General features: G+C 34.3%; 2 protein-coding genes across 2 annotated transcripts; one reads left to right on the forward strand and one right to left on the reverse strand.

Annotated features, from left to right (window-relative positions):
* Positions 1 to 215: 215 nt before the first annotated feature.
* LOC120419531 (deoxyribodipyrimidine photo-lyase) lies at positions 216 to 2,123 on the forward strand. The gene is made up of 2 exons (XM_039582242.2): positions 216 to 374; positions 431 to 2,123. The coding sequence occupies exons 1-2, from the start codon at positions 319 to 321 to the stop codon at positions 1,956 to 1,958; spliced, it is 1,584 nt and encodes a 527-aa protein (XP_039438176.1). The 5' UTR covers positions 216 to 318; the 3' UTR covers positions 1,959 to 2,123.
* An 11,480-nt stretch (positions 2,124 to 13,603) lies between these two features.
* Positions 13,604 to 21,459, reverse strand: LOC120419530 (E3 ubiquitin-protein ligase LRSAM1-like). The gene is made up of 7 exons (XM_039582241.2): positions 20,791 to 21,459; positions 20,469 to 20,711; positions 19,286 to 20,410; positions 19,141 to 19,221; positions 14,177 to 14,665; positions 13,961 to 14,105; positions 13,604 to 13,902 (listed from the first exon to the last, which is right to left on the reverse strand). Exons 1-6 carry the CDS (start codon positions 20,947 to 20,949, stop codon positions 13,983 to 13,985), a joined length of 2,220 nt encoding a protein of 739 aa, XP_039438175.1. The 5' UTR covers positions 20,950 to 21,459; the 3' UTR covers positions 13,604 to 13,902; positions 13,961 to 13,982.
* Between the last annotated feature and the right edge of the window lie 5,674 nt (positions 21,460 to 27,133).

Consider the following 27,133-nt stretch of genomic DNA (forward strand, 5'->3'; position numbering starts at 1 on the left):
GGCTGTACACACATCTGGGTACAAGGCTTTTACACAGATTCTGTGTACTCCCGGTTTTGGGCAATATGTGTCAAATTTTACATAGATCTGTGTTATTTGGATTTTGCGTGTTCTCCTGAAATCCTGAAACGGCGTAATCGCTACTGGGAGGTAAAATCGCCAAACCCACTTTTTCCGATCCCGCTTCGCAGTGAGTGCACGCGAACTCGAATTTCACAACAATCGTTCACACAGCCTTCAAACAAAACGTGCGCGCGTCTTTCGTTTCTGTTTCCAAACAAAAATTTCTCTCCGTTTGTGTTCCGTCCGTTCCGTTTTATGAGGTTTCTGCCCCGCGTTGATTGTTCCATTCTACAAAAGGGGAGATATTTTGCGTGAGTTTTATTAGAACTTTGGAAATTTCATTGACTTACGTCGATTTTCGTTCCAGCACCATGAAAAAAGCGTCCTCCTCAAAATCGGACGAACCGGCCGCGAAGAAGCCAAAGGTCGAGGGAGGTCCCATCAAGGTGGACGATTTCGTGGACAAGTTTAAGGCGATCCGCCAGGAAACGGCCAAGTCTGTGCTGGACTTTGACTTCAAGAAGAAGCGCATTCGGATTCTGTCGGACGCGAAGGAGGTTGAGGAGGGCAAGGCCGGAGTGGTCTACTGGATGTCGCGCGATGCCCGCGTCCAGGACAATTGGGCGTTCCTGTTTGCGCAGAAGCTGGCGATGAAGAACGAGCTGCCGCTGCACGTTTGCTTCAGTTTGGTTCCAAAGTTCCTGGAGGCCACCATCCGGCACTTTAAGTTTATGCTGAAGGGGCTGGAGGAGGTGGCGAAGGAGTGTGAATCTTTGAACATACAGTTCCACATGCTGACTGGGATGGCGAAGGACACGGTGCCGAAGTTTGTTAAGGCGCACAAAATGGGCGCGGTCGTGTGTGACTTCAGTCCGTTGCGCGTTCCGGCGCAGTGGGTTGAGGACGTGCGGAAGGCACTGTCGGCCGAGGTTCCGCTGTGTCAGGTCGACGCCCACAACGTGGTCCCGGTTTGGGTGACCTCGGAGAAGCTGGAGTACGCGGCGCGCACCATTCGCACAAAGGTCAACAACAATCTCAACACGTACCTGACGCAGTTTCCGCCGGTCGTCAAACATCCGCACAAGTCCAAGTTGAAGGCGGAACCGATCGATTGGCCTAAGCTGCTGGACACGCTCCAGGTCGATCGCACTGTTGACGAGGTCGAATGGGCCGTCCCCGGTTACACCGGCGGCGTGGCCACTCTACAAGGATTCGTCGAGAAGCGCCTTCGGAAGTTCAACGCCAAGCGGAACGATCCAACCGACGATGCCCTCTCGAATCTCTCGCCTTGGTTCCACTTTGGCCAAATTTCCGTGCAACGTGCGATTCTCGCCGTCAAAAAGTACGGCAAGGGCTTCTCCGAGGGCGTGGCCTCGTTCTGCGAGGAAGCCATCGTCCGCCGTGAACTCTCGGACAACTTTTGCTACTACAACAAAAACTACGACAACCTACAGGGAGCCTACGACTGGGCCCGCAAAACCTTGGACGATCATCGCAAGGACAAACGCACCCACGTCTACACCCGCGACCAGCTCGAGCAGGCCAAAACGCACGACGACCTGTGGAACTCGGCCCAACTGCAGATGGTCAAGGAGGGCAAAATGCACGGCTTTCTGCGCATGTACTGGGCGAAGAAGATCCTCGAATGGACCAAGTCGCCGGAGGAGGCGCTCGAAACCGCAATCTACCTCAACGACCGTTACCAGCTGGACGGACGTGATCCGAACGGATACGTCGGCTGTATGTGGAGCATCGCCGGCATCCACGATCAGGGCTGGCGCGAGCGGGAAGTTTTCGGCAAGATTCGCTACATGAACTACGAGGGCTGCAAGCGCAAGTTTGATGTGGCGGCGTTTGTGGCGCGTTACGGCGGAAAGGTCTACAAGAGCAAGTAGAAGAGCAAGTTTTTTTGTTTGATGAGCATTTGCACTCAGGTCCACCGAAATCGTAAGTATTCGTACTTTAAGTTGCTTCCTTATATTTTTGTTTTTGCTTTTTTTTGTTGTTACAAGAGATTATTACACGGTTCGGAACAATACAACAACATGCTGTCGAAGGCGAAACAGTTGCGTAGAAAATCTCTGATCCGAACGTCCTTTTTTTTAGAGATGCAAATCTAGAGATCTTTACCAAGATATGGTGGAAAAATGTGGTTATAGATTTTTGAAATGTTTTTCGATTTTTTTTATCTTCGAATGAAAGTTTGTCGCCATTTAAAAAAAAAAATAACAATAACATTAATAATATTCAGAATTGAAATAAAAGAACTAGGAAATTTTAAAGTTACTAAAAACAATCATCAATTTCACCGCCCTTCTTTCCATCGCGGGATTTTCCGGTCTCTATCGCGTGTTTAAACAATCTTTTGTTACATTCTCTTTTTCTCTGGGAGCGTTCTTCTGTTACGTAACGCAGTTGGCGGGAGGGGCGTGGGGGTCGTGCCCTGAACAAAAAAAAAAAATCCAAATTTTTGCGTTACGCAACAAAAGAGTAGGGGTCCTACACTCATTCCCGCATTCACAATCATTCCCCTACAATAGAGCGTAGCCACAAAAGCCGCCACAAAACAAAATTCGCCTACGCAGTTTACCAAGACGTCGTGCGTGGTCGGTTTCCAATCCCCCTCTCGCGTACTTTCATTGTGGTTTTCGGCGAAATCAAAAAAATCTTCGGCGAGTCTTCGTGAACAAGGAATTCGCCGCCGTCGTGCTAACTTGTCGTACGTGCATTTTGGGCCAAATTGAGTTGAGAAAGCCATTTTGTGCATCTCACAATGCCACATCTTTTGACCTTCACAGATCCCCAAAATTTGATTTCAATCCTGAGATATTCGATAAACACCGAAAAAACTCCGTGCATTTTTGTCATTTTTCATATAAAAGAAGTTTCAATCATGTCGTGCTATCTTGCCACTCCCTGAAAATTGATGTAAGTGCGACAATTGGCCAAAGGGATTTCAGGTCAGAACGCGTTTGACGCACCTACAAGCTAGACTACCGTAAACATTTGTAATTATAACTCGGGACTCCAGCAACCAACTTCAACCAAAGTTCGGGACAATGCACATAATGGTCAGCCAAACAAAACGTGTTTGTTATTGTTTACATTGCGTGCTCTCGTTTTTGTTTATTCAAGGTCAAACATTAAAACGCGTTTTTCTCGGAACGTCAAAATGGCGGGTGCGACAAGATAGCACGAAGACGTCGAATTGAGAAGGAATGAAAGAAAGAGAGGCTTTTGCTGTGAATCACGAGATGAAAGAAGAAATTTCACAAGCTATAGTGGAGCAATTCTCTACGAAATCGGTCTTTTTTTATTTTAATTTTCGCTAAAACTTGATTTGCAAAAAAACACTATTTTATTTTTTTAAATTTTCTGATATGATTAAGGGGACATCAAATGTCAACTATTCAAAAATTTCCAGAACGGGCAAAAAATTTGAATAATTTTCAAAAAAATATTTTTGATAAGCTGAGAAAATTCTCTATATTTTGATTTTTTTTTTAATTTTGTTGATACGATCCTTAGTTACTGAGATATTGCTATGCAATGATTTAAAAACAGAAAACTGCTGTTTTCTAAGTCTCACCCAAACAACCCACCATTTTCTTACGTCGATATCTCAGCATCTAATGGTCCGATTTTCAATGTTAAAATATGAAAAATTCGTCAAATTTTCAGATCTCTTCGAAACAAATATATATTTTTTTTCATCAAGACTGACAAAATATATATTAAAGAATTTTCCAAGCTATCTCAGAAATATTTTTTCCAAAACTGGGCAAACATTGGCACTAATTTTAAAAAATGAATAACAGCGACTATTTTCAAAAAAGTCGCCTGAAAATGCCTATACAGAAGTTGTTCGGTAACTGGGCTGAACGAAAATTAACGACGGGACTACCGATGCATAATATTTTTTGATGAAATATAAAAATAAAAGTTACTCAAATTTAATTACAATGATTACTTTTAACCCTCTACCGCCCAAATTCTTTTCGATTTTTTTTTTCTCGTGTTCAGGAGGTCATGTTGAGCAACTTTTGATCTGCGAAAAACTTAAATTTTTAGTATTTTAATTTGCATTTATCTTGTTTAGTTTATATTTGTTTTTGGTAGTTTTTGGCCTATTCTACCACCTCCTATCATTACATTTTGCCTATCTAATTTTTTCATGTTTTTACAGTCACTTTTTTTTTTTTGCCTGTTTTCACATTTTCTGCTATAAAATAGCACCATTATCATTAAAGTTGTAAAAAAATGCGTAAAGGCATAGTCTGGGACACTAGAAAAAATTACTGCATACTTTTTTTTGAGCAATTCTCTGAGATTTCGGTCATTCGATTTTTTTGTATTTTTTAATCCGGCTGAAACTTTTTTGGTGCCTTCGGTATGCCCAAAGAAGCCATTTTGCATCATTAGTTTGTCCATATAATTTTCCATACAAATTTGTCTTCGGCAAAGTTGTAGGTATGGATATGGACTACACTAAAAAAAAATTATACACGGTAAAAAAATTTGGTGATTTTTTTATTTAACTTTTTGTCACTAAAACTTGATTTACAAAAAAAAAAAAACTATTTTAATTTCTTTTATTTTTTTATATGTTTTAGAGGACATAAAATGCCAACTTTTCAGAAATTTCCAGAATGGGCAAAAAATCTTTGACCGAGTTATGATTTTTTGAATCAATACAATTTTTTTCAAAAAATCGAAATATTGGTCGCAAAAATTTTTCAACTTCATTTTTCGATGTAAAATCGAATTTGCAATCAAAAAGTACTTTAGTGAATTTTTGATAAAGTGCACCGTTTTCAAGTTATAGCCATTTTCAGGTAACTTTTTTGAAAATAGTCGCAGTTTTTCATTTTTTAAAAATAGTGCCCATGTTTGCCCACTATTGAAAAAAATATTTTTGAAAAGCTGAGAAAATTCTCTATATTTTGCTTTTCCGGACTTTGTTGATACGACCCATAGTTGCTGAGATATTGCCATGCAAAGGTTAAAAAACAGAAAAATTGATGTTTTCTAAGTCTCACCCAAACAACCCACCATTTTCTAATGTCGATATTTCAGTAACTCATGGTCCGATTTACAATGTTAAAACATGAAACATTCGTAAAATTTTCCGATCTTTTCGAAAAAAATATTTTCAAAAATTTAAAATCAAGACTAACATTTCAAAAGGGCCAAACATTCAATATTACGCCCATTTGATATGTTAGTCTTGATTTTAAATTTTTACAACTTACAACTTTGCCGAAGACACCAAATCGATCAAAAAATTCCTTCAAAAGATACAGATTTTTGAATTTTCACATATCATTTTTTTTATGGACAGCTGCCAAATTTGTATGGAAAATTATATGGACAAACTAATGATGCAAAATGGTTTCTTTGGGCATACCGAAGGCACCAAAAAAGTTTCAGCCGGATTAAAAAATACAAAAATTAAAATTAAAGAAAAAAGACCGATTCCGTAGATAACTGCTCTTTTACTTAAAAAATAGGAAACAAGCTCTTCCCGGCAAACTTCGTCCTGCCCTTTTTTGGTTTCCTGACGTTTCTTGCTTGTTTGCTAATTCAGCCTCCTGTGATCAAAATTTGATTTTACCCAGCTTTTCCCATACAATCTGCAGATTTTCCGGAATCGATTCCAGAGTGGCCAAAGTTGTCAGTTTTTGGCGTAAGAACCTGTAATTACAAAAGTCGACTCGGTCCTAACCAGGTCCCAGCACCAAAAAGGACCTAATAAAAATAATTTTATGAAAAAAAAGTAAAACTTCCATAAATTTTCTAAAATTTTTAGAGTAACTCTTAACTGTTCTTCTTTGCAATGCTTTTTAAAGATCGAAAATTGATTGAAAATGGATTTTTGGCGATTTTTTAAATCGAAGCCCGTCTAAAGGCGGGGTTGGGTTGTAGAGGGATAATATTTCTCTAATTGTGACTTGAAATTACATAAAAAATTGAAAAAAGTTTTTTTTTATTTGTTCAACATGATTTTTGCATCGTTTAACCCCTCGGAGATTCCGATTTGTTTTGGTTTTTTGACGTTTGTCTGTTTTTTTTAAATCTGTTTTTTTTTTTAATATCTGTTACCAGTGTATCATTTTTTTTCAGTGTAGTCATTAATTATACCTAAGGCTACCAACTCTTGCTGAGCAAAAATCCGTACACTTTGCCGATATGCCACTATGGTATAACAAAAACTGTCATTGAATTATTTAGATAAATTAAATTTAATTAATCTTAGAATTAAAAATATAAAACTGTGTCGTTTTTACAGCTAACAAATTTCACAAAATGCTATCAGAGTGCTTATAACTTGCACGTTTAAAAGTATTCATAAAATAAACCGTGATTTGAATCAAATAATTATGTTCTTCAATTTTGTTTTGTTAAACGTTTGAAAGTTTACGAAATGTCAAGATTGTTTTTACGAATAATATCGCTCTTAGTGTTTTCACGAACACTTTTCCAGAGTTTTTTTTATTGAAAAGGTCCTATAGCATGTGAAACACAACAGTTTATAGGACCTTTAAAAAAACTCTAGATTTGTTAAATGTTCAAATGTTTTCACAAGTTTTAGAAAGCTTTTAGAAATGGAATATATTTAGTAAGGAATTTCTAAAAGAACAATTCTAGAGTTTTTTTTAAAGGTCCTATCAACATAAGCAAGACAATAGTTTAAAAACTCTAGAATTATTGATAATCAAGTTTGAATTGAACAAAACCCCGGAAACTCTCCCTTTTTTAATCAAACTCACAGAAACCAAAAATTTCTAGTTAACAAAAGCTTCGACCAAATCAAAAAAGCAATTCAATGATTAAAAGGTTTTTTTTAAATTCCGTACAAATCCGTATTATGCGTAAAATTCCCTACAAAAATTCCGGCCTGTTAAAAATCCGCGAAGAGGTTCGAAAATCCGTATGGTAAGGAAAAAATCCGTACAGTTGGTAGCCTTAATTATACCTATCCTTATCTATAACTTTGCCGAACATCATTTTTTTTGCCGTGTTTTATTTTTTTTTTCACTCATTTACAACACTGGTCAAGGAGATATAAGTTTACGGCAAACAAACAAGCTCGCACTTTTTGAAAGTTAGCCTGCATTTGTTTGCTGAAAAGTAAGACTGCCTTGTTTGCGAGTTTGGCAAACTATCAAACAAGAAAAAGTGCGAGATTTTGTTTTAGTTTGTCGTAGTCATCATCCTTTGCTATTCACCGAAATTAATAAATTTTGCCGAAAGCTTTAATTTTGCATATCGATTTCATTTGAATAGATTTTTGTTTTTTTCATGCAAAAAACTGCATTTAAAAAAACCAAAGCAATTTAAAAAGCATTTAAAAAATTACAATACTTTGAAATTTCATTGTATTTTTTAGAATTTTAAAATAAAAAAAGCAACATTTTTTTAACTAAAATTTCTGGTAATTTCGACAAAAAAATTAAAATATATCTTTTGAAATTTAGAATTTTCATGTTATTTAATTTAAAGATCTTAAATTTTGAAAACTTTTGAATTTCTAATTTTTTTGTTTCTAATCTTTCAACTTTTGGATTTTTTCGAATCTATATGGGTCATTCCAGGTCAACTGAGTACACTTTTGGACTCGACCTTCACCGATTTGGACCAAACTTAGAGGGAACGTTTATCTATCGATAGTTAACAGAAATCCCAAGTTTGGTGCTGATTGGACAATCCCTCTATTTTTGGCACCGCCCTCTTTTTTGGCGATTTTCTAAAAATTTTTTTTTCTTTTAATCATAACTTTGCAACTATTTGAGCAAAAGACTTTCTACAGGTTGCATTTTATAGAAAATTGTCCAAGGAATTCGATAAAAATAAAATTTAAACCCTTAAATGCCCACTAATATTATATTTTAACGTTTTAAGTATAAAAATTCAGTTTTGACCAATTGCTTATATTTTTATTTGTTTTATTTTATCACCATCGTGTTCCTCGGACAATTTTACATAATAATCAATGTAGACTTCAAACTAAAATGAACTATTGGCGAGATACAGCGATTTTACTGAAAAAAGTTTGATTTTCCGCAGCACTCGGAAGTTCTTGGTGTACTTTTCAACAAAAAGAAATGAATCTCGCATAATTCGGTTTTTATATGTGAGAAACTTATTTCGGATTTGAATTCATATGACAGAGTGCAGTGCAAAATCAAACTTTTTTCAGTAAAATCGCTGTATCTCGCCAATAGTTCATTTTAGTTTGAAGTCTACATTGATTATTATGTAAAATTGTCCGGGGAACACGATGGCGATAAAATAAAAAAAAATTAAAATATAATCAATTGGTAAAAACTGAATTTTTATACTTAAAACGTTAAAATATAATATTAGTGGGCATTTAAGGGTTTAAATTTTATTTTTATCGAATTCCTTGGACAATTTTCTATAAAATGCAACCTGTAGAAAGACTTTTGCTCAAATAGTTGCAAAGTTATGATTAAAAGAATTTTTTTTTAGAAAATCGCCAAAAATGAGGGCAGTGCAAAAAATAGAGGGATGGTCCAATCAGCACCAAACTTGGGATTTCTGTTAACTATCGATAGATGAACGTTCCCTCCAAGTTTGGTCCAAGTCGGTGAAGGTCGAGTCCAAAAGTGTACTCAGTTGACCTGGAATGACCCATATATATTTTTTTATTTCTGTATTTTTAAAATTTATTGATTTTTTTTGAGGATTCTTCTATCGGGATACGCTCTAAGCAAGTTATGCGACCAAATAGCTTTGGATTGTTTCTTGGGAAAGTAGGTAACCAAAATTCGCTCAACAAAATGAACTTGTTACTAACCACTAAAGAAAACACTCCCTTTTGTTGGTAAGGTAAAAATATGATTTATTTCATCAATAAAAACACTTTGATAGATTACATTCTAAACAAAAAAAAAAAAAAAAAACTTCAACGCATACGTTGTCGCTGTCGCGGTAACAAATTTAGTTCTTGATTGTGGTTGGGAGTTAAAAGATTTTTTTTTGAGAATAACATGGCGTGATATATTTGCTTTCATTGATGCGATTAGTTAGGGAAACGGTTTTTAAAATTGTATACTCAAGCGGTATGATGAACGTTGAAGACTGAACGTGCTTGTTTGTGTGTGTAGTAAAGGTGCCCTTAATCGCGTATTGTTCTAGCACACGTGTTTTAACGCACACGGTCGATATATTTGTTACTGATGTACTGCACTTCCTTTTTACCCCTTTAAAAGGCACTATATATGTAATATATGCTAGTGTATGTGTATGTGTAAGTTTGTGTTTGTATAACAGTATATAATTTATTTAAATTCCGTTTTTTATGCTTTGTTTTTGAAAGTGTTTGTCTTTACTGAGCGTTTTTTTTTATTAATTTGCAATGCGTTTGCCGAGTGATCTCTATAGAGTCGATAGATTTGTTTTTTTTTTGGAATAATATGTTGGTTTATATTGCCACAGTGTTGTAGTGCTTAAAGCTAGTTGTTTGGGCCTTTATTATAATTGGTGTGAGTTAACACACTATCGTTTATTAGTTAAACAATCTGAAATGCAACATTCTTCTGGGACAACATATTAAAACACGATTTTTTTTATTCGTTTAGAGCGATTAGTGTGATTGAGGTTAAAAACATGTGGATTCGTGATTAATTCTAGTGACTTGGGATGGGTCTGGTGCGGATTCATTTGGTATAAATTACAACATTTTTTTCAAAATTAAAAAAATACTTGATAAAATTCAAACAAATGAGCACTTCAAAATATGCGTGCACAGCAAATTCTTGTATTCGTTTTCAGTTAATATTCACTGAAAACTGCACTACTGAAATTTTTAGTTAGTTTTTTTGCTGAATTTCAGTTAAAATTTTTATGGAGCTGTCAAAGTTTGCTGATATTTCAGCATGTTTTCATTTACTGAAAATTTCAGTAATGCGGATTTCAGTAGATTTAACTGAAATGTAATGAGAAATTGGTATTGGAGAATGGGAGAAAAAAACACAAGGAGGTATTAGACTATGACAAACAAACAAGCTCGCCCTTTTTGACAGTTTGCCAGTATTCCTGCTTTGTTTGTTTGCAGAAACGTCAGGCTGCATATATTTTTCTTTGTTTGCGAGTTTGACAAACTGTCAAACAAGGAAAAGTGCGAGTTTGATTGTTTGTTTGCTATAATCTATTACCTCCTTGAATTTCCGTCCAAATTGAACCAAAAGTTACTGAGATATAAGTTTTGAAGCAATACTTCAGAAATGAGTAGGTTTTACTCAGTTTTTGTTTAATTTTGAGAAAAATCACAACACTGTATTAGACTACGACAAACAAACATGCACTTTTTGACAGTTAGGCAGTTTGCCTGCTTTGTTCGTTGGCCTGCATTTGTTTGCAGAGACGTCAGCCTGCATAGATTTTGTTACGTTTGCCGCAAACAAGTTTGCGAGTTTGACAAACTGTCAAACACGAAAAAGGACGAGTTTGTTTGTTTGTTTGTCATAATCTAATACCTTCTTGAGTGGTTGTAAATGTGCACGTAGCGTTTGATAGTAAATAGTGTGTACTTTCAGAAAGCTCATCTGAAATAACAATCTAAATCTAAATCAACCGTTTTATTTCTCACTTTGCTCAAATTCTATTTTAAATTTGAGTGAATTTGAGTAAATTTTTCATAGTAAAGCGAACAGAAATTCACTTGAAACGAGTGCAAAGAAAACTTTTTTGGTCTAAAGTTAGAATGTTTGACAATTTGGTTATATTTTTTGAGTTATTTTCACTCAAATTTTAGCAAAATTAAACCTATACTGCCGCTCAAAGCAAGTCCGTCCCATATGTATTTTTGTCGATTTTGAGAAAAATCCAGTAGTTGTCTTGTTTGAACATCTACTTTAACCCTATTTAATAAAAAATGTATGTTTGTTCTAAACATTCCAAAATAAAAATCACTTTGGTGCTGTCCCAAATGCAAAATAAAGGCAAGTCAGTTCCTCGTATAGAAATGTCTCACAAATCAATAGAAAAAAATGTGTAATTACTATATCTACACAGACTATGTACCTTAAGTACTCGCAGAACTTAAAAACACATAAAATTGTTCAAATTGATGGTATATTTTAAATTTGGAAGCGTAATAGTCGAAACCCTATTCTGCCTTTATTTCCTCATGCATAGGATAACCACGGTAATAAAATAAACAACATACCATTCAGCTAATATTCATTAAAATCAGTACTATTCCTTCTTGTATGGATAGCCATGGTCTAGTTTCAGATTTAGGATCCCCTTCCGTTAAACGATTCTGGATTACTCAATTTAAGGGTCCGGATGTTGATACATGCAATCAAATATGAATATCTATTTGTTCTGCAGCAAAAGAAATAGAAATAATACAACATTGCTGGTTAAATATTCGTAGCTGGTAAATTTTATAGAATCATCCGCCAAATTAAATTAACCTGAAACAAACAAAATTTCAGATCAATGATAAAAACAATTTGGAAAATTACCAAAACAAACCAACAAATGACTGGCAAATTTCTGTTATAAATGTTCAAGCCTACCTTGATAACCTGACAGACTTGCCTTTATTTATGGATAAATAAAGTCAGGTCAGTCCCAGCACGAAAATTTACCAAATTAACCAATAAATTTTAACTTTTTTGAGTAAATTTTTGGATAGGGGTACTTTTTGAAACAATATTGAAATAATTGTAGAAAAAAGTTTGTAAAAATTGGTGATTAGAAATGTAAAAAAAGGTGAAACATTTTTTGAGCTTCTCACGACGATATCTTAGCACTCACTTTTTACATATGGGACGGACTAGATTGGAGCGGCAGTATAGTACACTCATAATCGAGCATTTATTGTTTAATTTTTAATAATATTAAGGAAATATTCAAGAAAATGCGGAAAAAAATATTTTACATTGGGGAATAACGAGAGATTTTATGTTTGAAAAATATGTAATAATATCTAAAAATTACTAAATTTCATAATATGTAAATTTACATCATATAAAGAAACATTTTATTTTTTTACTGTGGTTTTCATAATATGTTCGGGGTTTTGAAGAAATCTGAGTAACTATAACACTGAAATTATTTATTTTAGCGCTAATCGGAATGGCTTGGTTTCCGCCATTTTGGTAGAATTTTATCTATTAAATTATTTTTTAAAATGAAATTTTCACTCAAATTCAGATGAAACTTACATACAATTATGTTAATTTTGACTAAATTATCAATAAATTTCACAGGCGTTCTATATAAGAAATGGTAACGGTTATTTTAGGTGAATTTAATGTGGAATTTAAGTTATTTTTAAAAATAAAATTTGAGAAGCAATCTGTAATAACTTTGCATGTTAGGATTGGTACATGCTTATAAAATCAATTAATTTTTGAACTATTTTTAAACAGATTTAATCAAAAATAAATTCTGAAAAAAACACAATTTTAGAAGTTTACGTAACATTAAAATTTAGGTATGTTTTACTCAATTTTGGATAAGTTCAACTTAAATTTCAAGTTAAACTAACAAACTAAAGTAAAATTTCCCTAAACTCTGATGAAATTCCCTCAAAAATAAGTAAGAGAATTTTTGCGTACACTACTACCACTATACGGAATCACTAATACTAATTCATCAGTGACGTCATCGATGAAGATCATCAAACTAACACTATCAAAATGCACTAATACATATGAAGTCAAGAATGCCTTCACGTTTCACCTTAAGTGTAAAGCATGAAAAATGACACTATTTTTGAAAATTGAAATCTGTGTGAAATAATTTACATCCTTGGCACACTGCAAACAAAAAGAAAAGCAAACTTATCGATAAATAGATCAAAATCAGGAATTGTAAAATTATTTAAAAGGGGACAAAACTATCGCTAATAAAAAATAAACAAAATAAACTTCATTTAATAGTGTTTTAAAGAAATTTACGTGTTCAAAACTGGCATAAAATTAAATTTCAAAATTACTTTTTATACCAGTTTTAAACACTGTTTAAACTCGTTGTTAAAAGTCGGTTCCAAACCAATCGCTCTCAAATTTTGAGGGTTTCTTAAGGCGCCTAAACGGAATATTAAAATGTTTTTTTTTTCTTTTCTGTTGTTTGGTCCACTCTCATTTTTATACCAGCTGATTCCGTACCAGTCCTTATAATGCTTAGGTTGTACGACAAATCCCAGAATTCCCCTTGCTAGATACAAATTCCGTCGCATTCCACCCCTAGCCGGAGGCTGCCGTTGTTTTGACAGTTTTCCAATACTGGTCTAAATTTCATATGTGTAAGATTTCTCTTTATACGAGTTTCAGGTTCGGATGGAATGGTAAGCAATTATTACACTGTTGCTGCAAGTTTATATTTTTATCTAATTTGGAATTTCTGGGATTTGCCGTACTTTTATATATAATGAACCGACACCTAAAGGGACATTTTTAAAAACTCGTATAACTTTAGTGCTTGCGACGAAACGTAGTGTGACTAGATCGATGTTCTCTTTTTATGCTTTGTCGTTAGGATAAGGATATGGAAAAGATTTACTCATGTTGTGCTGTGGGAATGAATCAGATAGCTTCAAAAGTGTAGTTTTTGGAGTTTTTTTTGTTGCTTCGTGTAAAGTTTCGAACTTTTCGCCGTGCAGCTTAATATGCGTATATAAACTTTAGTAGATTTTATGTTTTTGGTATTTCGGGTGTTTTTACACCTCAAAGTGTGTTTCGAAGGCGATATATTGATGAGTTATAACATGCAATGCCTTTCTGATTTTGTTGTTGTTGTTGTTTTGTTTCGATAACAAACGATTGCTTTGCGTCCTTTAATTTGACTAAAGTAAATCTGAAAGGAAAGAAATTGTATTTTTTTTAACTTCATAGGAAAGTAATGTGGTACCTACACGTTACTACACGCCTCACCCATTACGGTTGAATGACCTTAATCTTGCGCTCGATGTACGCACGGCACATGGGACAGTCGCGGATTTCCGTGTGACATCCGGAGCAGCAGCACATGTGACCGCAAGGCAAGAAGATAACTTGAACCTGCACAACGACCACAAACCATTAGTCTACCCCACATTACCAACTCCTCAACAAAAAAAAATGTTCCTCACCGTTTCTTCCATACAAATGACGCACTCGGCAAACTGAATCGCCGCTCCTCCGCTGACCCCAGCCCCGTCCTCCGGTGGACAACTTGGTGCCGGTTGTTCCGGCTGGTCCTCCGTCGGTGCCGTAGGCGTCTCCGGGCTCGTATCGCCCTCAGGGAACTCGATCCGTCGGTTCAGATAGTCGTAATAGCTGCCAATCGAGGCCAAAATGGCCCGTCGGTCGGTCGGATTTTGAACACCTGCTTCGAGCAGATCGCCATCCGTAACGCTGGACAGTTCCTTGTCGCGGTTCTGCCAGATTTTGGACAGGAAGGGCAGACAGTGTACGACGCCGTTCTCGAGGAATTGATAGCCCAGGATCGGGTCGATCGAGGCGCTGTCCTGGGTGATTTCGACGGGTTGGTGGTCCAGCAGCTTCTGGTACTGCAGCAGCCAAAAGTCCGTCTGCTCGCCCTCCTTCTGGCGTTCGATTATTTTGAGCGTGTCGAGAAGCTATAATGGGAAGAAGAGGTGGGATTCAGTGATTGTGAATGATTTGAGGTGCTTGCGTCGTATCAAAAAGTGGTCAAAGACAAACTTGTAGGAAATTGGACGGGCTTTCTAAAAAATACACTGAAACAAAAATACACGCCACATCTATGAGATTTTTTGGTTTTTAAGTCTAAAACTAAAATTTAAAAGTGATGTCACGATTTTTTTTGGTTCAAAATTTTTGAGGAAAATCCAAATGTTATGTTACCAAAAGACTGACGAAAAATGCAGGATGGTATGTCTCTCCTAAAAAAATATAAAAATCATTTACTAAAACTGATTTTTTGAAAAGTGGTCTAAACGTCGATTCTCCAGACAATTTTACATAAAAGTCTCCATATTGACCATTGTCCTATGTCCAATCCGTGGGAAGATACAGCGGTTTTAAAAATAAAAATGTTGAAAAAACGGGTTTTTTGGTGGTTTTGGGCAATTTCTATATAACAGACTTGGTTTTTCAGTCTCGTAAATATTTTTACCGGAAAGCCCGTCTTATTTCCCATAAGTTTGCCTTTGACAGCATTTCAATTGAATGTAAGGGCTTACAGATATAAGCTTAATGGCATTGCTAATAACTGAAAATAGATTTTTTTTTCAGTGTGGTAGAAACTAGGATAGTAAATTTGCTTACGTAAATATAAAAACGATATAAATCAAAAAGTCTCCTATCTCCTAAACTAGATTTTGCACCAAAGCATGTCTTTTTAATCACCGAAACCATCACCGAAAATCGAAGATCAAAAAATACGCCGGAACTTTTGGAAATTAAACTTTTTTTTTATTAAAAGTTTGTTTTTTCCCGCGTACCCATTTTTTTCCGTAGAGTCCTAAACATTATCTAAAACTTTGCCGAAGACACCAAATCGATAAAAAAATTCCTTCTCAAGATACATAGTTTCACACAGCTTCAACCCCCAAAATCGACATAAGAAATGGAATCGTAGAGAACCACTCAATATTGAAAATTCATAGAAAAACAAAAAGCTGGATTTCGCTTTTTTGCACAAAATGTAGTAAAACAGAGAAAACTCATAAGAAAACCCATTTTTGACATAGCAAAAAAAAAATATATAAAAATTTAGAAATTGAGAAGTATTCAAAATTCAAAAAAAAAAAACTTCGTCTCAATTTCTAAGTTTTATTTTTTATTATATTTTTTCCTGTCAAAAACTTGAATGGTAAAACATCAAAAAATTCAAAATTGAAGGGATACAATATTTATAAAATCCAAAATAAAAAAGAATTATAATTCACACATTCAAAAATTTAAATAAAAAAAATGCTTTTTTTCTTTAATCCCACAAAATAATTTTGACGGTTCCAAAATTAAAAAGTTCAAAGTTTTTGGTTCAAAAATACAAAAATTCAAAACATTTGAACACTTGAACATTCGAACATTTCAACATTCAAAATCCAAATTCAATAATTAAAAAAAAAATTAAATGGCAAAAAAATGCAAACATTTCAAAATTCAAAGATAAAATAAATCTTTAATTCTTAAAACATAAAATTGTAAAAACCTTATTTTGAACAGTCTGGACCCGATGCCCGATTTGTGCTACAATCTCGTTGGAATTTTATTTAAACCGTGTACAGCATATAAATATATTTTTTTATATTTAATAATTTTAGATCATTAGAATTTCTAAACCTTCAAAAAAAAAAAAATTAAATAGCATATGAAATTTGTTTTATATGCTTTTGGACAAAATATAAATTTTTAAATTTTTGAATTTGAAGAATTATGAATTAAAGAACATTAGAATTTGAAGATTTATAAATTTAAGAACATTAGAATTTGAAGAATTATAAATTTAAGAACATTAGAAATTTGAAATTTAAGAATTTAGAATTTCAGGATTTTCGAATTTAAGAATTTTAGAATTTTAGAATTTTAGAATTTTAGAATTTTAGAATTTTAGAATTTTAGAATTTTAGAATTTTAGAATTTTAGAATTTTAGAATTTTAGAATTTTAGAATTTTAGAATTTTAGAATTTTAGAATTTTAGAATTTTAGAATTTTAGAATTTTAGAATTTTTTGAATTTTAGAATTTTAGAATTTTAGAATTTTAGAATTTTAGAATTTTAGAATTTTAGAATTTTAGAATTTTAGAATTTTAGAATTTTAGAATTTTAGAATTTTAGAATTTTAGAATTTTAGAATTTTAGAATTTTAGAATTTTAGAATTTTAGAATTTTAGAATTTTAGAATTTTAGAATTTTAGAATTTTAGAATTTTAGAATTTTAGAATTTTAGAATTTTAGAATTTTAGAATTTTAGAATTTTAGAATTTTAGAATTTTAGAATTTTAGAATTTTAGAATTTTAGAATTTTAGAATTTTAGAATTTTAGAATTTTAGAATTTTAGAATTGTAGAATTTTAGAATTTTAGAATTTTAGAATTTTAGAATTTTAGAATTTTAGAATTTTAGAATTTTAGAATTTTAGAATTTTAGAATTTTAGAATTTTGAATTTTGAATTTAAGAATTTTAGAATTTTAGAATTTTAGAATTTTAGAATTTTAGAATTTTAGAATTTTAGAATTTTAGAATTTTAGAATTTTAGAATTTTAGAATTTTAGAATTTTAGAATTTTAGAATTTTAGAATTTTAGAATTTTAGAATTTTAGAATTTTAGAATTTTAGAATTTTAGAATTTTAGAATTTTAGGATTTTAGAATTTTAGAATTTTAGAATTTTAGAATTTTAGAATTTTAGAATTTTAGAATTTTAGAATTTTAGAATTTTAGAATTTTAGAATTTTAGAATTTTAGAATTTTAGAATTTTAGAATTTTAGAATTTTAGAATTTAAGAATTTAAGAATTTAAGAATTTTAGAATTTTAGAATTTTAGAATTTTAGAATTTTAGAATTTTAGAATTTTAGAATTTTAGAATTTTAGAATTTTAGAATTTTAGAATTTTAGAATTTTAGAATTTAAGAATTTTAGAATTTTAGAATTTTAGAATTTTAGAATTTTAGAATTTTAGAATTTTAGAATTTTAGAATTTTAGAATTTTAGAATTTTAGAATTTTAGAATTTTAGAATTTTAGAATTTTAGAATTTTAGAATTTTAGAATTTTAGAATTTTAGAATTTTAGAATTTTAGAATTTTAGAATTTTAGAATTTTAGAATTTTAGAATTTTAGAATTTTAGAATTTTAGAATTTTAGAATTTTAGAATTTTAGAATTTTAGAATTTTAGAATTTTAGAATTTTAGAATTTCAGAATTTCAGAATTTTAGAATTTTAGAATTTTAGAATTTTAGAATTTTAGAATTTTAGAATTTTAGAATTTTAGAATTTTAGAATTTTAGAATTTTAGAATTTTAGAATTTTAGAATTTTAGAATTTTAGAATTTTAGAATTTTAGAATTTTAGAATTTTAGAATTTTAGAATTTTAGAATTTTAGAATTTTAGAATTTTAGAATTTTAGAATTTTAGAATTTTAGAATTTTAGAATTTTAGAATTTTAGAATTTTAGAATTTTAGAATTTTAGAATTTTAGAATTTTAGAATTTTAGAATTTTAGAATTTTAGAATTTTAGAATTTTAGAATTTTAGAATTTAGAATTTTAGAATTTTAGAATTTTAGAATTTTAGAATTTTAGAATTTTAGAATTTTAGAATTTTAGAATTTTAGAATTTTAGAATTTTAGAATTTTAGAATTTTAGAATTTTAGAATTTTAGAATTTTAGAATTTTAGAATTTTAGAATTTTAGAATTTTAGAATTTTAGAATTTTAGAATTTTAGAATTTTAGAATTTTAGAATTTTAGAATTTTAGAATTTTAGAATTTTAGAATTTTAGAATTTTAGAATTTTAGAATTTTAGAATTTCAGAATTTTTTGAATTTTAGAATTTTTTGAATTTTAGAATTTTAGAATTTTAGAATTTTAGAATTTCAGAATTTTAGAATTTTAGAATTTTAGAATTTTAGAATTTTAGAATTTTAGAATTTTAGAATTTTAGAATTTTAGAATTTTAGAATTTTAGAATTTTAGAATTTTAGAATTTTAGAATTTTAGAATTTTAGAATTTTAGAATTTTAGAATTTTAGAATTTTAGAATTTTAGAATTTTAGAATTTTAGAATTTTAGAATTTAGAATTTTAGAATTTTAGAATTTTAGAATTTTAGAATTTTAGAATTTTAGAATTTTAGAATTTTAGAATTTTAGAATTTTAGAATTTTAGAATTCCTTTTTGCTGTGGTCGTCTACCGACTGCGCTAACTTTGGATTACAGAAAATCTTGACATTTGTTAGACCGGTTGTCCTCTATGGCCAAGATACCTGGACAACAAGACCTTGGAGTGTTCGAACGGAAGGTGCTACGAACGATCTACGGTGTACTACGTACAGATCAGAACGAGTGGCCCATAAATGATAAACGGCACCCTTTGCTTGCAGAACCGAAGTTCGAACCTCACCTGGTGCTTCCGTTGGTCCTGTTGTTTGAGCAAATCCATCAGTACGTAGGTTAGATTGATTCTCTGTTCCGAAAGGTGGTTCTGAAAGCAAAAAACACAGCGTTACTTCCAAATCTTTGCGGTCTAGTTTGTATCAGCGCCTCACAATCTGATCGTCCTGGTTGATCTTCTTCCGGTCGATCTCGTACGTCGTCAGCGCCGCCAGCTGACTCTCGACGATTCGAACCTGCTCCACGAGGCCCCAGGTTCGGGAGTCGTTTCGCGCGATAAGCGCCGCCACCGCCGACTTTTGAATGTCTTCGTCGCAGTTGACCTGATCGATGATTTCCTGCCGGTTGCGATCGTAGTTGAGAAAGACGTTGTTCAGCAGGTTGTTCGTTTCGTACTCCTGCTCGAGGATGGTGCGCGACGATTGGTCGCGCTGGTTGTGGAAATTCTGAATGACGTTGATTTCGTTCTCGAGCAGGTCGGTCATGGCGGTGAGGATTTCCTGTTTGCGCAGGTCGTTCTGCTGGACGCGTAGCTGCTCGAGCAGGTGCTGCTGATCTTGGCGTTCGCGCTCGAGGAAGGTGGGGTCGGGGCCGTTCTTGAGGGATAGGAGGTTGTCGACGAGTTGGCTGGAATGTAGTTCGTCTTTTAGGATGTCGTTGATGAGGCGCTGGCGCTCGGATTGTTTCTCCTCTTGGAGTCGGGTGAATCCGACGGATTCGTGGTTCTGTTGGTGGAGAAGCTGCTCGAGCAGTTGTTGCTTTTTGCGCTGGTGTTGCTCGTGGAGTTTGCTCTCGGCTAGGTAGTCTTTCTCGTACGCTAGACGTTCCTGGGCGAGGAGTTGCTTCTCTTTTTGGTGTTTTTCGCGGGCAAACTCGGCGGCCCGCTGGTCGTCCCGTTCGCTGTTGATAAAGTTGATTGTGCTGGTTTTGGCGCGGGAGTCGTGCTGGTCTTGCGGTGGTGGTCGACCGATGAGCAGCTCTCCGGTTGATAGATACTTGACGATGGCGTAGGTTCCGGCTTCGATGACTTCCGGAGGGGGTTCGACGATGGTGTTGGGGTCGAGTACTAAGTCTACAAGATTATCACATGTTGCGAGCTGATTGGGGAGTTTCGTGAGCCGGGGGTTCCCACAGACGTTCAGTATTCGCAGATTGGCCATGAACGATAGCTGGTCGATTGTAGTTAGATTGTTCGAGGACAGGTCCAGCAGCTGTAGCTTTTGTAGGCGGTTGATCTGAACTGGGAGTCGCTCTAAATTGTTGTTGGCTAGTAGAAGTTCCTGCGGGGAGTATTGAGAAATAATTTTAAGTCCTCGTTGGCTAGACCTAACCACATACCCTGAGATTTTGCAGCGTCCCAATCTCCTCCGGTAGCTTGCGGAACCGATTGCTGGTCAAGTTGAGCGTCACCAGCAGCTGCAGGTCAGCCAGCGCTCCTCCTCCGGTGAGTGAAGTTAGCCTATTGTTTGCCAGCGAAAGCAGCTCTTTGCGCAGTACCTTGCACATGATGAACACTCCCGGTGGGACGTCCTTCAGGTTGCATTCCGCCAAATCGTACACCGGTTCGGGGGTTTCCTTAGCCTGCGAGGGGAAGCACAACAGAGGTAAACTGTGTCACTGGGTAAAAATCGATAAAGTAATGTGTTGTGAGTGTGTTTACCAGACACTGCTTTCGCTCTAGGCGCGCTTTGTAGTCCACCGAGGTCTGCAGAGTTGGCTGCTGATCGGTCGGATCCATCTCGTCCGCTGCGTTGAGGTCGATCTTGTTGGTCGATGGAGCGAAATTCTCATTGTTCGAGGACGAAATGCGACAACCCATAAAAGGACAGCACTTGCTCTACAATACTCTACCCTACTCAAGAAGAATGACTAATCCTTCGCTAACTGTGGGAAACCGCGGGACTTCACCTGACCTGAACCCTCTACACACAATGTAAAACACTACTTTCGCGTAATAACAAAATATCAAAGAACTCTATTAGCTCAACACTACAAACACACGCTTCAAACAAAGTCCATTACTGTGCAGCTCTGACTCTGGTGGAGTGTCAATCAAGCATATCCGCAGAGTTTTACTGCAATGTTTTGCTGGCTGGATTATCTAGTACTCTTGGACTTTCGAACTTGCTGGGGTCAGGACAACATCGTACACAAAACTAAAAAGGAAGGACTCGACACTTCTACGAACTTGGCACCACCTCCGAATGTCGCGAACTGAGCATAATTATTAATAATGATCCCCCCGTTTTTTCGAGTGTGAATGGTTCTGCACTTTTTTTTGCTCTATTTTCTTTCTCTGTTCTGACGAGATGAAAAATAAGAATCGCACTTAAACTCTGTCTGTCTGTCCGTCTGTATACACTTTTTTTTACATGGTGAGATAGAGTGTCGTAGTCGTAGTCAATACAGTGAAGCAGTTGTTTTGGTACGATTCCGCTTTGCGTATGGACTGCGAGGGGTTGCACGATGGTGTTTGTTTTTGTTTGTAGTTTGCTGGTCGGTTTTGTTTTCCTGTATCTTATCATTTACTGGCTGGTGATAACTTTTGAGACGCCAGATACGCTGTGGCCAACAATTGCAATTTTGATGTGGCGAAAAATGCTAATTCATTCGTTTAACCCTCTACAACCTAACCCCGCCTTTAGACGGGCTTCGATCTAAAAAATCGCCAAAAATCAATTTTCCATCCGATTTTTGATCTTTAAAATGCATTGGAAAGAAGAACTCTTAAAATTTTAGAAAATTTCAGGGTTGGAAGTTTTACTTGTTTTATGTGACTTTACCAATGTTTTTAAAAATGTCATTTTTTAGGGGTCAACTTTGGCTGTGTTTTTTACTAACATTTCCTATATTTTCAGTAAAAAGAAGTATGCAGTAATTTTTCTAGTGCCCCAGACTATGCCTCTACGCATTTTTAGCAATTTAAATGATGATGGTGCCTTTCTATAGCAGAAAATGTGAACAACATGCAAAAAATTGAAAAAGTGACGGTAAAAACGTGAAAAAATTAGATAGGCAAAATTTAATTATATTAGGTGGTAGAATAGGACAAATACTACCAAAAACAAACATAAACTAAACAAGATAAATGCAAATTAAAATACTAAAAATAAAACAAGAGAAGTAAAGTTTTTCGTAGAACAAAAGTTGCTCAAAATGACCTCCTGAACAAGGGAAAAATAAATATTTTCGAAAAAAAATTTGGGCAGTAGAGGGTTAATGTGAGAAGAAATCGATAAATATGTTCAAAAATTCTTAACAATGGTAAAAAATCTAAAGAAAAAAGAAGAAAAATGCAACTAATCTCTGACTTTCATTAAACAAAAATAAGAACAGCAAAATAAATAACTTTAACAAAATGTAAACATCATGCAAAAAATTGAAAAAGTGACGGTAAAAACGTGAAAAAATTAGATAGGCAAAATTTAATTATATTAGGTGGTAGAATAGGACAAATACTACCAAAAACAAACATAAACTAAACAAGATAAATGCAAATTAAAATACTAAAAATAAAACAAGAGAAGTAAAGTTTTTCGTAGAACAAAAGTTGCTCAAAATGACCTCCTGAACAAGGGAAAAATAAATATTTTCGAAAAAAAATTTGGGCAGTAGAGGGTTAATGTGAGAAGAAATCGATAAATATGTTCAAAAGTTCTTAACAATGGTAAAAAATCTAAAGAAAAAAGAAGAAAAATGCAACTAATCTCTGACTTTCATTAAACAAAAATAAGAACAGCAAAATAAATAACTTTAACAAGAAAAAAAAACATGTGAATTCAAACGGAAAGGCTTTGAATCATTTTTTTTTTGTGGGATTTAAGACTACTGCGACCATTTAGTTGATCTATTGTAGTGTACCCCTAATTACTGTCGCATATTTTCAGGGTGACAAGTCACCATTTAGGGTGACCGCCACTGACTGAGGATGCGATATACCCCAGTTTGGCATTGCTTCGAGAATGAAGTCAACAACCGAAGTGGGATTTTCTGAATAAATTTCTGAGGGAGTTAAAATCCCTTTATTGAAAAATTTAATTCTTTTTGCAATCAGTGCACCACACTCACACAGTAAGTGCCTTGAAGTTTCCACTTCACAGTCACAGAGCCTACAGATATCAGTTTGACTTCGCGTTAGCTTTTTCAAGTGATACCGTGATGGGCAATGTCCTGTAATTAATCCAATGTATATGTTTAGTGACCGTTTATTCAGACCAAATATTCGCGACGTTTTCTGTTTGCTAGGGGTGATAAACAACTTGGATTGCTTTGCAGAATGCGAGGCAATCCAATTCTGTTGTATCATGGAATTTTCCCATTTTGTAATTTCCATTTTCAGAACGCATTTCGACACTCCACAGAATGGCTCCGGACCAACAAAAAGGTCATCTGAGCCTTTCCTGGCAAGCAAATCGGCCTTTTCATTCCCTTCAACCCCGCAGTGGCCTGGAACCCAGTACAAGAATACTCGATTTTTATTACCCAGTTTTTTCAGAAGAATTACACACTCCCAAACCAATCTAGATTGGCATTTGGAAGCATTCAAAGCAGCTTGACTATCAGAGAAAATACAGATTGTAGAATACCTATAGTTTCTCTTCAGGCATGCTGATGCACATTCTAAAATAGCATAGATCTCGGCCAAAAATACAGTAGTCCAGCGTCCCATAGGAGCCGAAATACTTAGTCCTGGCCCCGTGATCCCCGCTCCTGTTTTATTACCAATTTTTGATCCATCCGTGTAGAATATGATTGCTCCCGGAGGTAGGCTTGGACCTCCTGATTCCCATACTTGGCGATCAGTTAAAATCACTTTGTATGTTATATCAAGGTTCAAGGTATATTCCATCCAGTCCTCGTTCATAAACACATGTGGATCTATGTTAAGTTCTTTTAAAATTCCTAGATGTTCCTTACAATTCTTGAATAAATTCTCATTTCTTCTTAGTCTAAGCGCACTCTTTCCAGCCTCCATTTGAACGTATTGGTACAACGGGAGGAGATGAAGAGCAGCATTTAGAGCATTCGTTGGTGTACTTCGCATTGCTCCAGTGATGAATATGCAGATTAAACGCTGTAGTTTTTCTAGTTTTTTTGCGCTGTTTTTTGTTTTGTTTTTGGCCACCATACCAAGGCAGCGTAAGTTAATCTGGGTCTTATTATGGCCGAATAGATCCAGGATATCATCTTCGGTTTAAGTCCCCATTTCATTCCAAAGGTCTTCCTAGATACCCATAATGCAGTTGTGGCTTTTTGAACAGCCTGATCTAAGTGTAAGTTCCAGTTTAATTTTGCATCTAGAGTGATCCCCAGATACTTCACATTCTTAGAAAATTCCAAGGCGGACCCATCTAGAGTAAGAGTTTTAAGAAGGATCTTTCTCTTACGAGTAAACGGGACAACTACAGTCTTCTTAGGGTTTATGTTAAGCCCTTCATTTTTGCACCACTCAAAAGTACAGTTGAGGGCATATTGCATTCTTTCGGTAATTATCTCTTCAAATTTCCCTCGGACTAGTATTACCACATCGTCAGCAAACCCAATTACTTCAAACCCCAATTCAGATAGTTTCTTCAGAAGGTTGTCTACAACTAATGACCACAGCAATGGAGACAGCACGCCCCCTTGAGGACAGCCTCTTGTGGTCTTTACAGTCACAGAAGATCCTCCTAATTCAGCGAACACTTCTCTGCTATCAAGCATGGCCATGACCCATCGTGTGATGCAATGCTCAAAGCCTCGCTTTTCCATATTCTTTTTTATAGACTTATATGATGCATTATCAAAAGCTCCTTCGATATCGAGAAAGGCAGCGAGGGCAATTTCTTTTGCACTCATATTCTTTCCCAATCTTGAAACTAGCTCGTTTAATGCTGTAACTGTCGATTTGTTCTGCTGGTAAGCAAACTGAAACCTACTGAGAGGTTTCGTGTGCAAAAACTTTGATTTAATATATTCATCGATTATCTTTTCCATTACTTTCAGCATTGTGGACTTTGAATCATACTGCGCTTGTTAGAGAAGTGTTGAAAAAAAATAAATAAAAAATAGAGGAGTATTTTTGAACTAACTTGAAAAAGATATACAAGCCTCTACAACCCAACCTCACCTTATTATGGAATTTGTTCTAAGAAATTACCTTTCAGTAAAAGTCATTTTGTAATCTTCAAAAGCATCAAAAGCAAAAGTTTACTAATTAAATAGTAAAAAAGTTTATAAATAATGTTGGAACTTTAAACTCGACATTTAATTCAACTAAATGTTAATATATTGCTATAGAGTTACTGAATAAACATTTTGGATTGGACATAGCAACGCTTTTGAGGCCTTTGGATGACTCAAGGCGGTTACAAAAACACCCAAAAAGCAAAAACTGGAAATTTGGTTTATTGGACCTTTTCAAAAAAAAAAAAAAAAAAAACAAAAACTCCATATATAAAAAAACGAAAATCAAAAAAACGGGTTTTGGGAAATTAACTTTTTTTTTTAACATCGGCAATTTTTTTTCTTCCGTCTATCATTTTTTTTTTCTGAATAGTCCTCAACAATACCAACAATTTTGCCAAAGACACTAATTTGATCAGAAAATTCATTGAAAAGTTACAGGTTTACACAATATTTTACAGTTTTACGCAATATTTTACAGTTTTACAGAATATTGACGTACCATTTTTGTATGGACAGCTGCCCCGATAAAGTTAAAGACCAATTAAAAAAAAAAATCCATTTCCGGTTTAAATAAAGAATTGCTCAATAATTAGTTTTCAAAATATCCAAGTACAGACGAATTTTTATTTTCGTGAAAAAATAACTTTTTGCAGTATTGTATAAGGGAACTTCACAATACTGTCATCCCTCATATTCGGAACAGTTTACAGATCTGCCAATGTTCAACAAATCATAGAAAATCGATAATTGAACATCAGCGATGGCATAATCATCATCAAAAGAAAATCATTGGACGTTCATCAAGAGAAAAAATCCGAAGGGAGCATGCTCTCTTCTCTCGCGCACGAAAGATCGGTAAAAGGAATCTAAAAAAATCATCTTCTTGATTATTCGGCGGAATATCTTTTTCAATGCTACACTTGCAAGTGTAACGTTACACGTCGAAAAATGACCTGTCACATTTTGTAGATGGGCAATGTGTGTAAATAAAGTGAAATAAATAAATTTAAGTGGTGCTGACAAGGAAATTCACAAAAAATCATCAGCAGATTGATTTTTTTGGAGAATTTCGGGAGCGATTTTCTTCTGCGTGATTCGCCTCCTCTCTCTTTCGCGGGTGAAGAAAGTTCGCAAGCGAAATTGATTGTTTTGCGATTATTCCATCCCTGTTGAACATAATGATTTGCTTTTTCCTTCATGTGAAAGCTTTTTTTGCGATCTTTCGATTGATGTATAGACCAGCTGTACATTTTACGTTTTATATCAAGTTTTTAAAGAAAAACATTGACCCTTGAAATCCACAAATTCGGAACATTTTTTCTTACGATGTAAACAAACTTTTTTTTTCTCCAGGAGTACATTTTTTTTTACAAAAAATGACTTTACACTCTGAAACCAATAAAATTCAAGCTAAGTGATGTTTTAAACATGGTCTGATAACTTTTTTTTGTAAAAATATCAATTAAATTCAGGTGTTCCACAATTGTGGGAGGCACAATAACATCCCACAATTATGGAACAGGCAATTTGGAGGCAGCGTTTTGCTGCTCTGGATAAAATAGTCTTGAAATGAGGTTTTTTGTTCAAAAAGTACTATTTTTACTAGTGAAATAGCAAGAGAATGTCCAAATGAAGGTCCTAAAAATAGCAGGGACGACAGAAAAGTTGCTTTTTGCTTCCAATTGACAAATTACCACAAAAGTGTTCCGAATTTGTGGGTGTTCCGAATATGTGGGATGACTGTAAAACAAAATTTATTACTCGAGCTCAAACATTCTAAATATATTTGCCACCGCAAAAAAATGCATTTCCAATTGTTCCCAATGTTTTCAGGT

This window comes from Culex pipiens, chromosome 3 (genome assembly GCF_016801865.2).
Source record: "Culex pipiens pallens isolate TS chromosome 3, TS_CPP_V2, whole genome shotgun sequence".
Classification (NCBI taxonomy): domain Eukaryota; kingdom Metazoa; phylum Arthropoda; class Insecta; order Diptera; family Culicidae; genus Culex; species Culex pipiens.